This window comes from Symphodus melops (genome assembly GCF_947650265.1).
Source record: "Symphodus melops genome assembly, chromosome: 21".
NCBI lineage: Eukaryota > Metazoa > Chordata > Actinopteri > Labriformes > Labridae > Symphodus > Symphodus melops.
The window spans coordinates 20178975-20191474 of record NC_136711.1 but is presented as its reverse complement, the minus strand read 5'-3'; the positions used below and the strand labels follow the sequence as shown (position 1 = coordinate 20191474).

Below are 12500 nucleotides of genomic sequence, written 5' to 3'. Positions count from 1 at the left end.
AGACAGACAGACAGACAGACAGACAGACAGACAGACAGACAGACAGACAGACAGATACTTTATTGATATTACAAGTCTTCAGAAACATGAACTTGCATAACAGCTCTCCCTTTTAGAGGGAGGGGAACAGAAACCAGTCCCTAATACTGGACTTTACACGGGAGTTTCCCATCTGTCATCGCTGCAGTGACACAACCATCTCTCACTCTCCGTTTGTCTTCGCTCGGCTCTGACCCAGTTTCCCCAAAGACAATTTATAAAGTCTGGATGTTGGGTTGATGGAAGTGAAGAGGTTGAAGATGAAAGTTTATTTTACTATGGGCCTCGAGCTCTGATCTCTCTCTCTCTGCATTCACATCATATTACTGCGTGTCGTTATCTGTAAACGTGTCTTGTAGGATCTTGTAGGACCGTGGGTGGACGGCATACCTGAACGCCCCCCCTTGTCTCCCTGTATCGTCTCCCCCCCCCCCCTGTGAAGTTTCGGTATGGTCTGTTCATCATGACTCAGTCTGTCTCTTAAAGACGTTTTTCCACGCAGTTGTAACTTTGCTAAATGCTGCTAAGCGGCGGCGTGCTCATGATGGATCAAGCTGGCTCTTTGTAAAGTGTCTCGACATGACACTTGTTATAAATCTGTGCTTTACAATTAAAGATTGATTGTGTCATCATTATTACGTCATCTGTTAATTGCATTTGCAGTTTTAAATCACCTTTGCCCTGGATAAGGGCGGCTCAGTTCGACCCAGTTTGTCAAGTCGGTCGTCTCTCCACCGGGAGGGTGTGGGGTTCGATCCCCAGCTCCTGCAGCCACATGTCCAACATGTCCTTGGGTGAGACACTGAACCCAGAGTTAAACATCCACTCCAGTCAGGCAGGAAGGATTTCTCCTTTTTCTTTTCTGCAAAACAAGAAAAAACATGAACACAAAGATTAATCTGCTGTTGACATTTAAATCTTTAAAAGACACCGAGTTTAAGTTCATGTCACACATTCATTATTCCTATTTCACAAAGAGTTCAGTGTTTGGAAATTATGTAACTCAGTGTGAGTGTGTGTGTGTGTGTGTGTGTGTGTGTGTGTGTGAGTGTGTGTGTTAGTGTGTGTGTATCAATGTCATAAAACGATTTCGTAATTTCTGCAGAATCCCCCCCCCCCCCCCCACACACACACACTATGATTAAGATACATCTCTTTCTTATTGGACTGATTAGATAGAGAGTCTGTGTGTGTGTGTGTGTGTGTGTGTGTGTGTGTGTGTGTGTGTGAGAGTGTGGGTTGTTGCCACACACCTTCTAAAGTCACTGATGATACAGGTGAACTGTTGCTTCAGGTGAGTGGAAGAAAACACGACTGTGGCTCTGTGACAACTCGTCAGTCCTTTAAAACACAATTTCTTTCTTCACACTGATCTTCACCATCTGATGATGGCGGTCTCCGTGTGTCCCTGCAGGGGGTGCTGGAGTCCCCTGTGTGTTCCTGCAGGGGGTGCTGGAGTCCCCCGTGTGTCCCTGCAGGGGGCGCTGGAGTCCCCTGTGTGTTCCTGCAGGGGGCGCTGGAGTCCCCTGTGTGTTCCTGCAGGGGGCGCTGGAGTCCCCTGTGTGTTCCTGCAGGGGGCGCTGGAGTCCCTCGTGTGTTTCTGCAGGGGGCGCTGGAGTCCCCTGTGTGTTCCTGCAGGGGGCGCTGGAGTCCCCCGTGTGTCCCTGCAGGGGGTGCTGGAGTCCCCCGTGTGTTCCTGCAGGGGGCGCTGGAGTCCCCCGTGTGTTCCTGCAGGGGGCGCTGGAGTCCCCCGTGTGTCCCTGCAGGGGGCGCTGGAGTCCCCCGTGTGTCCCTGCAGGGGGCGCTGGAGTCCCCCGTGTGTCCCTGCAGGGGGCGCTGGAGTCCCCCGTGTGTCCCTGCAGGGGGCGCTGGAGTCCCCCGTGTGTCCCTGCAGGGGGCGCTGGAGTCCCCCGTGTGTCCCTGCAGGGGGCGCTGGAGTCCCATGGATGGCGGTCTCCGTGCTGGAAATGCTGTCTCAGGCTAACTTTGAGTCAAGCTAACGACAGGCTGAGAGCTGAGGCGGGTTTTAAGCCTCCTGACAAACCGTTACACGGCGCCCACCTGTCAATCAGATCAGCTACACGCCTTGTTGTGAATAACTCTGATCCTTCATCAACAGAAGTATTTGAGTGTTGTAGTGTCCCGACACCACTTTATGAAAGTCTCAGATTCCAAAACATTTTTAGACTCTGGATTTAAAATGAAGACCGCCGCTGATCGGTGACCACGTGGCGTGATTAGAAGGAAAACTAATAACTTGAGTTATGGTCCGTTTACACACGATGAGTCTTGATATGTACGGTCTTGGTCCTTAAATGTCTTGACGTTGTCTCTGTGCACTCTGATCTCAGGTTTGAATTAACAAATGTTCCTCCTCTGATGAAGCGAAGAGCCAATCAGAGTTCAGGATTTTTGGGGCCCCTGCAAACACGCAGCGGCGTCGTGCTTCCAGATGAAATATAAACACTCTAGATTTCCAAACGTTTCTCAACATGCTCCGTGCAGCGGAGGATTTGTTTGCATATGTGGCATAATACTGAATATCAATGAATCATCAGAGTGAAGCAGAGAGGAGGAGAACACATGATCACACTCTGCACTGTGCTGACATACTTCATCAGAAGTATTAAGAACACATGATCACACTCTGCACTGTGCTGACATACTTCATCAGAAGTATTAAGAACACATGATCACACTCTGCACTGTGCTGACATACTTCATCAGAAGTATTAAAGGTCAGAATCTGCAGGAACATGTCGAGTTATGTTCTGTGTTTTGTTCTCTCGGGGTTGCGTAACGTTTCTAACTTTCATTATTTCTGCCTGACGAATCTTTATGTGAGATGTTCCAGAGGCTGCCAGCTTCGTGTCTGAACACTGCAGCCATGCGTCACAGCAGTGGGGGGGGGGACGAGTCTGCGCAGGTCCCAGGTCACTTCCAGAGAAGCTCAAGTTTAAACCTGAATAAAAATCATTGATAAAAACAACTTCAGGTTCACTTGTCGTCCTTAATTACAGATTAAATCACCTGTGAGTCACACGCCAGATACTGCCCGCTTTCATAAACCATCAAACATTTAATTAGCACTCCAGCCAAGGTGAGGGGTGAAGGGGGGTGAGGGGGGGGGGGGGCGTTAGGATGGACACTGATGGTAGAGGCTGCAGCATAAAGAGTCCATCACACACCGCTGTGGGAGCAGCAGGAGCAACTTGGGGTTTAGTGTCTTGCTGAAGGACACGTCGGTGGACATGTGGTTGCAGGAGCTGGGGATCGAACCCTGACCGACTGTTTGACCCGACCAACTGATCCACGATGTGAGATCAGCATCACAGGAAGTGTTTTTCCCCTCCTCAGGCGTTTCCTCTCTCAGCTTCCTGAAGGTTTAATCGTCTGCTTCTTCAGAATTCTCCGTCAGACTGACATTTAGGAAACGCTTTGAGGAGCTGACGAGATGTTTGAATCATAAGTGGAGCAGCAGTGCATGCTGGGGGGAAAATACCTTTCCTTTGACTCGTCTTATCCGCAACTCAGTGACCTGAAAATCACTGTGAACGCTGACTCACACACACACTATAGAGTAAACTGGATCACTGCTCTCATATAGACATCTGTCAACTGAAGGTGTGAATGCGTGCAGAATTTCACACACATTCTCACACACACACACACACATACACACACACACACACACACACACACATACACACACACACACACACACACACACACACACACACACACACACACACATTCTCACACACACACACACACACATACACACACACACACACACACACACACATACACACACACAGACTCTCAGTCTTCTAATTAGTCTGATAAACAGAAGGTCTATCTCAAGTATCATGTGTCTATGTGTTTGTGTGTGTGTGTGTGTGTGTGTGTGTCTGTGTGTGTGTGTGTGTGTGTGTGTGTGTGTGTGTGTGTGTGTGTGTGTGTGTCTGTGTGTGTGTGTGTGTGTGTGTGTGTGTGTGTGTGGATCCCCTCCCTCAGGTTTTGTGACTTCCCACTCCTCTAATAATCACATCTGTACTGGCAGCACAGGAGCGGCTGTGGCTCAGCGGTTCAGTTCGGACCTTTATCGTCCCTGGAAGGGAAAAATGTGATTGACAGCAGAGGACACATACGAGACGCAGGACAGTGAAACATATAAACGTCTCTGTTCTGTACATCTGAACTTTTGGATGTGTTGGCCTCGAACCTGTGACCCGAGGGGAGAAGAACATTCCTCCAGGAGAGCCACTTTGTTTTCCTCCCAGTTTGTCTCCTCCAGATCTGCGACACCTTCAAATACGGGTGAAATGCAGATTTGTATTTGTGCTCTACTCATGACTGAACTTCTTATCGATCGCTCATCACAGATACATTTTCTCCTCCTGGGGGATTCTGGGTGTTTCCCGACCGCACGGGAGCACGCCAACTATTTCCACCATTGTCCAGAAACAGCGGAAGAGGTTTTATTTTCTCGGTAAATGTGAACGATTGTTCGGTGTTTTCAGTGACTCGGAGTCCCGCTGGGACGTGGGAGCGTTTTTAACTTTTATCTCCCAGAATAATAAACTCATTTTTATAATAGACTCATGAAGGACGATAACGGTGAGTCACTTCTCTGGAACTGATTGTTGTGCCCAACGAGGAAATCCTGCTCCGGTCAAAAAGGTCAAACATGAACCGAGCAGCTGATAATGATGTGTGTGAAGTTTTACAGCTCAGGACTCTCACTCTGATGATTCACCGGGCTCAAAGGTCCAGAGTACCGCTAACCTCCGCGGTGATGCTCCGCCCACATCGTGACGCGTTCTCTCTCTGTTTTCACACCATGTTTATAAACACTCGCTCTTCTCAGACTGCTTTTATTCTGAAAGGGTCTGTATCTAAGCTCCGCCTTCATCGCGTCTTCGTGCGTTTACATAGATTTTTAATGTTTAGTTAATTTATTATAATATCAAAGAACAGGTTGTCTTCAATGAAAGCAGACAAGGAGACTATAAATGAACATCACAGCTGCAAGACCTTTATTTTTTTGTTGTAGCCGAAATTAAGTTTTACAAAGAAATGAAAAGTAGAACAATGATAAATAAATAAGAGTGAGAAGTTGTCAGTAACATGATTTAATATTCTTTAGTTTTTGAAACAGTCCCTTTAAATATGAAACACAATGAAATAAACAGGTGAACAGAAGGAAGAAAAGAAGAGGAGGCTTTTATTTGATCCTTTAAAACAATAAACAGGTGAAGTTGTTCACGTCTGTATGATCATATTAAATGTCCATCTGAGCTGGAGCAGTGAACTTACTTTAATACAGGTCACTCCTTCTTTAGTACAGGTCACTCCTTCTTTAGTACAGGTCACTCCTTCTTTAGTACAGGTCACTCCTTCTTTAGTACAGGTCACTCCTTCTTTAGTACAGGTCACTCCTTCTTTAGTACAGGTCACTCCTTCTTTAGTACAGGTCACTCCTTCTTCAGTACAGGTCACTCCTTCTTTAGTACAGGTCACTCCTTCTTTAGTACAGGTCACTCCTTCTTTAGTACAGGTCACTCCTTCTTTAGTACAGGTCACTCCTTCTTTAGTACAGGTCACTCCTTCTTTAGTACAGGTCACTCCTTCCGTGACTACTGGACGCTATAGGCGTTACACGTGATCATCGAGTGGGCATCGGTGCAGACTCGATGGAGGGTTTTATGACCCACTCCCTGCTCAGGGGTTTGAGACGGACTTAATATGGCGGGCCCTCCGCGTGGACGTGCAAACGGAGGGGTCGTGGGGCGAGGATGTAGTGGACGGTTTGAAAAAGACCCGGTCTGTGAGGACGCAGTGTGAGCTCCACACACACACACGCGCACACGCACGCACACACACACACACACACACACACACACACACACACAGCCCTGGCTCAGCTGATCCTGTCTCTCCTCTGTAACACCTGTTACGACCTCTGAGGACGGTAGGGGGGGGGGGGGGGGGGGTCACTTCGCCCCCTCACTTAGCTCAGCGATGGAGAATGTGTGACTTTCTTTACTTCTTTCACACGGTGTCCTGACAGGAAGTGTCTGATTCATTGTGTTTCACTTCTGACAGTTCTTTCTAAGATGTGTCACGCTGAGGGGAGGTGATCAATAGGAGGCAGTTTACTGATGTAGTAATAATACCAGAGAAAACAAGATCCTTTTATGTTTCTATGTTGGGCCCAGCACCGAGGACTATAACCTCTAATAAAGTGTGTCTCTAAAGTGAGAGTCCAACACGTGGACCGTGAAGCGTGCACATGTCGGAGTCTCAGTGACGTCACCTGTCTGCTCCTGCAGGGGGCGCTGGAGTCCCATCGATGGCGGTCTCCGTGCTGGACATGCTGTCAGTCATGTCAGCAACGTGCCAAACTATGGATGAAACACGTCGTTCATAAAATCAAATGAGAGACGATTAATTAAATTTCACCCCCCATACAGTGTGTGTGTGTGTGTGTGTGTGTGTGTGTGTGTGTGTGTGTGTGTGTGTGTGTGTGTGTGGATGGAGACATGAGCTAATCACACCTATGTGGTTTTTTGAAGCAGGCTGTAAACATGTCTGCTGTAAAAACAGGCTGTTTGAATGGGTGTGTATGTGACTTCCTGTGCTGCTGCAGCCAGCCTCTAGTGGACACTCCAGGTACTGCAGGATGTTACACTTCAGCATCAGCATCATTTTTCATCACTGGAGTTTTAAAACAGCAGAGAAAACAGAAGAGAGTTTTTTCTTTTGTCAATAAAGTTTATTTCTTACATCTTCACTAAAACATTGCTTCCACATTTTCAGTCACTTTCAAAAACTTTCTGTGCAACACTTCCGTAAAACACTTCTCCTCCGGCTTCACTCGCACACTTCCACAGCTCCATGCGTCACTTTCTCTGACCCAACAAACCTCCGACACCCTCGGACTCTGAGTTCAAACAATCAGACGTCTTCTCTCAACAACCAAACACTTTCAATAAAATGTCAATGAACCATGTGAGGCTCAACTCTCTGTTCTATATGACCTACTTCTATATGATCTACTTCTATACTCCTTATGTTTCAACGAAATACCTTTAAAGTCCTGTAGATGCAACATAGCTTCACCTGAAGGCAACACAAACAACAAGAAATCATTCAAATCAAATTTCTTCTTCAAACACATGAAGGTGTTTTTAAATATTCTGCAGCTTCATCACCATGACGACAGTCTGAGTCGATCACAGACATGCACACCTCCTTCATTCAGTCACAGCAGGTTAGTAAATACATAGATAACAACATAAGTAATAAATAAGGATTTTAAATAATATTTATAATAGTTCTCCGGTCTTTTAATATAAAAGAACGGAACATTTCCTGCAGAAGTCGGTGAAATGTTGACCTCAGGATCAGGACAGAAAACGCTCTCTGAGCTTTCTGATTGGTCCAGAAACATGTTACAACGTGAGTTTACGACTCGTCCTTCAGCTCAGAATCGACTCCTCTCTGACGTTTCAGAAAGTTCTTCAAAGTTTCACCCAGTTAGTCCCAGTTAGTCCCAGTTAGTCCCAGTTCAGAAAGCCTCCTCCAGCTCTTCAGACTCCTCAGTCCTCCTGGGTGTGAAGGGTCCCAAACAGTCGGTCCCAGTGGGTGAAGTAGGGGGCGAAGTTGTACTTGGACTTGAGGTGGTGCAGGTCGTGATGGCGAGCGCCTCCGTACAGGCCGAGGGGAACCAGGCGGTGCGTGGCCCACGGCAGCTCGTAGCCACAGTGGTCCTCCACTGACAGGTAGATGTTGAGGACGAAGAAGGCGAGCTCGGTGAGCGGGTGCACGCTCAGCAGGAGGGGGGCGGTGGCGGCGAAGAAGCCCAGGCTGAGGGTCTCCCAGGCCCCGGAGTGTTCTGCGGTGAGGGCCGATGTGGAGGTGAAGGTGTGGTGCACCTGGAGGAGGAGGAGGAGAGACGTGAGGAAGAGGAAGCACACACACTTTTCTTTTCACTTCATGATCATATTCAGTAAATCTGTGATGAGAAAATCTTCTCCATGTCCTCACCTTGTGGAAGTTCCTGTAGAGCCAAGGCACCCTGTGGTGCAGCAGGTGCCAGGTGAAGCTCTGGAAGTCAAAGAGCAGCAGGCAGACAAACACCTGAGCCAGGAGGCGGGGCAGGGACGGCGCCTCAGCGGGCAGGTTGACAGGCATGGCGTACCAATGCAGCAGCGTCAGCGGGAAGATGAACACCATGTGGTTGTAGAGCGTCAGAGACAGGCAGCTCCGCACCGAGGCCCAGCTGACGGAGCTCTGAGGCTGCAGCTTGTACCTGCGCACCAGGGCCCACCTGCTGGAGAGCAGGTCGAGCAGCAGGAAGGGCAGGCAGAAGAACAGGTACACGGAGAGCGAGAAGAAAACGGGGAAGAAAGGCGAGGTGAGGACGGAGGAGTGATGGAGGAGGAAGGACCAGAGAGGCTGCAGGAACATCTTTCTATCTGATTTCATGGACTGATCATCAGCTCAGCGGGAGAAAGAACTGAGGTTGTGTCATCACCACTGCTTGTTTTACTACTCTCACACACACACACACACACACACACACACACACTGCCTGCTTGGCCTCGCCCCCACACCGCCCATTTAAGGAAGCAACAGTGGAAGGAGGAAATGGAAAGCCAGAAATACCAGAGAAAGTGTCCCAGCAGGGGAAAAAGGAACTTACAGGATGTTTTACTTCAGTCTGTTAATGAGCTGCTGTTTCTTGAATCAGATTATTGTTGAACAAACATTCACATATAAAGTCTGATTTATCTGTTGGAGCTCATTTTAAAGTGTTTTGTAGAAAAGTGAAACTCTTCATCCTCATCCTGATCTCCCACCTAAATCAGCTTCAATCAGTCAAACTTTATTTGTATCGCACGTTTCATACAAAGATGCATCACAAAGGGCTTTACATCATAATAAATATAACACACCTCCCCCACAATTCAAAACACAAGATAATATATATATATATATATATATATATATATATATATATATATATATATATATATATATATATATATATGCTTAAGCTTTTCCTCATCAGAATCCTTCTTTGCAGTTAGTGCTTCTCTTTCTGGTTTTTGCTGTATTTTGTTTTTGACTACTTTAAGAACTTGTTTGGTGTGTTACATGTTTGTTTTTTCATCTATTTTGTTTGTTTGTTTGAAGTGAAATGAATATTAATAATAATACAAATTAATAACTTCATCTTCTAATAATTTCCTCCTTTAGTTGATTAGTCGTTGTCTTGTATAAATAAAGATCTAAAAAGATGCGTTCAAGTGCTGATAACTGGAGCCGTTTCGCTGGATGAAAGCAGACACTCTTCTTCTTCTTCTTCTTCTTCTGTGGAGCAGTGCTGCCCCCTGCCGAGTCTTTCAGGACTTACACCTTCACCTCATGTTTGTGGTGTGTGTCATTTTAACTTTTTATGAATAATTACAATGAATTAGACTTTTAAGCGCCTCCCTTCTCTGGTCCAAACAAATCCAGAGCATTCAGAACCAGAATCTAGAGTTAGAAGGAGGACACACTGGTTCCTCACAGAAACACTTACAGACATGTCAGTTCAGTTTATCTTATTTAATCAGTTTTTTATTTTAAACACACGAAACCTTCACGAAACCAAATATTCCAATACACTTTGCCGTGTGATCGAAAGTTCTTCTTTACGTGACTTCAGAGCGGACAGTGAAGGCATCATCTGGATCAGTTTCGTTTCTCGGCTGATTTTAAAGTCGATCTGAGAGCAGCAGGATCGATAAACAGAACTCAACTCTTTATCCAGGCTGACTTTGACCTTTCTACTTTTATTTCAGGATGAGGTTTGTGTTGTAATGTCTGTGTGTTAATTTATAAGTTTATAATAAGCTTTATTGAAGATGTAATGTTTATCAGCCTACACCGTAAAACTTCATCTAATTATTTAACCCGGGCTGTCATTCATTGGTTCAGTCTATAAAACGAGTCTTTCTGTCTGTGGGGCCCAGAAGGCATCACTTTGTCATTGTACTACATTTACTCTCTTTCTTTCTTCACCTTTTTAAAAAAACAAAAAAACAAGCCGCATCCTCCGGCACTGCAGTACCTGGAGTGTCCACTAGAGGCTGGCTGCAGCAGCACAGGAAGTCACATACACACCCATTCAAACAGCCTGTTTTTACAGCAGACATGAACATGTTTACAGCCTGCTTCAAAAAACCAAATAGGTGTGAATAGCTCATGTCTCCATCCACACACACTGTACGGGGGGAATGTTTTCATGACTCAGCAGTTTTGACTCATGCTTCAGACATTCATATTTGCAGTCTGTGGTTAAAACATGCGGCTGCACCGGGCCGGTGAAGGTGGCCTGGTACTCGTTAAATCCTCTCCTGTGTCTCCTCCAGCTCTCTGTACCGCAGACTGCAGCAGCTCCAGTGTCGCTTCACCTGGGACCTGAAGAAGGAAGACATGGACCTGGAGAGCCTGAGCACTCGACTCCAGGACCACTTAGACCTGAATCTGGGACAGAAGGGGGCGACAGCTCGCAACAACAGTTTCCTGGCCTACATCAGGTGTGTACTGATCTCCAATCAGAGAGTCTTAAAATGTAGACTTCTTTGGTCTCACAGTGACCTGTCTGACCTCAGGTATCTTCAGGATCGACCACAAGAGGCGGCGTCACTCTTCAAGAAATCAGTAGAGTTGACCAGAAAGAGTTACGGGGAGGAGAGTGAGCGGCGGCTCATCGTGACCTACGGAGACCTGGCCTGGCTGAAGTATCACACCGGAGACGTCACAGAGTCTCAGGAGTTCTGCTCGAGGGTCGAGGAGATTCTGGTGCTGCTCGCTGTGGAACAAACTTTTATAATGTCTCTGAAGACGTTTGTGTAAATAATTCATCTCTCCCCCTCGCTCTTCTATTTCAGGTGAAGTTTCCTGTTGGCACCGCTGCAGATCTCCACCCGGAGGTTTATGGAGAAAAGGGGTGGAGCTACCTGAAGTTTTCACGATGTTATTACCCCAAAGCCGTCGAGTGTTTCCGCAGCGCGTTGGAGATTCAGCCTGACGACAGCGAGTGGAACGCCGGCTACGCTATAGCTCTGTTCCGCCTGGATCTGGTCAGTGCGTCTACGTCGAGGTCACAAAGCACACAAACAAAACTCCTACATATGGTTATCTTAAAGGTCACATGATCTCCTCCTCTTCAATCAGTGTCCTCGCTCCTCTTCATCATGTGTGTGAAGTGTGTTGTTGTAAATCCACTCTGATCCTGTATTTGATCATGTCTATAAACCCCTCTATTTCAGCCCTGCTCAGAACAGGCTGTTTCTGTGTCTGTAGCTTTAAATATGTAAATGAGCTGTGTCTGGCCACGCCCCCTCTCTGGAAGGGCTCGGGTGTACTCGCTGCTTTCTGGCTCCATGTCCTATTGTTTACGGTGAGAAGGCAGACTCAGAGGGCAGAACAAACACCTAGCTGTGGGAGTGTCACCCACCTGGGGGAGGGGCTACTGCCCTTTGTGATGTCATGAAGGGAACATCTCCAAACGGCCTGTTTGAGCAGGCAGGAGACAGAGAGGATGGACTTTTCTCATCATTGTTCTTTTTTCAGAATTTATGACGTTAAAGAAAAGTCTGAAGTAGATAAACCGACTGGTTTCTCATTGGCAGCCGACGAAAACCTCGAAGCCGGACGAGGCGTCGCCGGCAGTGACACAGCTCCGCCGGGCCCTGCAGATAAACCCGGATGACGGCGTTCTGTTATCCATGCTCGCTCTGAAGCTGCTCAACCTCCTGAAGCACCAAGAGGCTGAAGGTCTGGTGGAGAGAGCGCTGAAGAACGACCCCGACAACCCTCACGTCATGCGCTACATCGCCAAATACCTCCGGCATCGGGTAGGTCTGATGAAGTGCGGCGTAACCGAGTAAACGTGTTGGTTCTTTCTGACGTGGCGTTGGTGTTTCAGGGCGAGGACGAGCGCTCGATCGATCTGCTGAAGAAAGCTGTAAAGATCAGCAGCCAGTCGGCCTTCATCCACCATCAGCTGGCGCTCTGTTACAAGAAGAAGAAGATCGCTCAGAGCATGACGAAGCCCTACGATGAACAAAGTACACTCGCACTGAACGAAGACTTAAAGGCGATTTTCCATCCCATAATATGTTGTAAGCTGTGTGTTTTTTGTCCGACATCAGAGGTGAAGAAGTGGAGAAATCTGGGCATGAAACACCTGGAGGAAGCGGTCAGAATCAAACCCTGGTTTGTGATCGCCATCGCCGACCTGGCCGTGCTGTACGCTGAGGAGAAGAACATGAGCAGGTACGTGTTCACACCTGAGCGTCCCTCAGTCTGCCCTCTGACCCCCCCCCCCTCATGATTCTGTGTGTCCGTCAGGGCCGAGGAGCTCTTTGCACAGGGTCTGAAGAGTTTAGACTCAGACGTCG

The 12500-nt window shown here is 47.4% G+C and overlaps 2 protein-coding genes across 2 annotated transcripts in view; one reads left to right on the top strand and one right to left on the bottom strand.

Moving 5' to 3' along the window:
* Nucleotides 1–7210: 7210 nt before the first annotated feature.
* Nucleotides 7211–8593, bottom strand: ch25h (cholesterol 25-hydroxylase). Its single transcript, XM_079333726.1, has 2 exons — nucleotides 8092–8593; nucleotides 7211–7979 (listed from the first exon to the last, which is right to left on the bottom strand). Exons 1-2 carry the CDS (start codon nucleotides 8530–8532, stop codon nucleotides 7644–7646), a joined length of 777 nt encoding a protein of 258 aa, XP_079189852.1. The 5' UTR covers nucleotides 8533–8593; the 3' UTR covers nucleotides 7211–7643.
* Nucleotides 8594–9743: 1150 nt separating this feature from the next.
* Nucleotides 9744–12500, top strand: part of LOC306842260 (interferon-induced protein with tetratricopeptide repeats 5-like) — a gene marked incomplete at its 3' end in the record, with an annotated part of 3417 nt that continues 660 nt past the window's right edge. Inside the window, exons 1-8 of the mRNA XM_079372387.1 lie at nucleotides 9744–9899; nucleotides 10464–10631; nucleotides 10707–10896; nucleotides 10986–11177; nucleotides 11730–11954; nucleotides 12026–12167; nucleotides 12252–12375; nucleotides 12451–12500. The exon at nucleotides 12451–12500 is cut by the window's right edge and continues 89 nt beyond it. Coding sequence (XP_079228513.1) covers nucleotides 9895–9899; nucleotides 10464–10631; nucleotides 10707–10896; nucleotides 10986–11177; nucleotides 11730–11954; nucleotides 12026–12167; nucleotides 12252–12375; nucleotides 12451–12500 — 1096 coding nt within the window. The 5' untranslated portion in view covers nucleotides 9744–9894. The remainder of the gene's footprint in view (nucleotides 9900–10463; nucleotides 10632–10706; nucleotides 10897–10985; nucleotides 11178–11729; nucleotides 11955–12025; nucleotides 12168–12251; nucleotides 12376–12450) is intronic.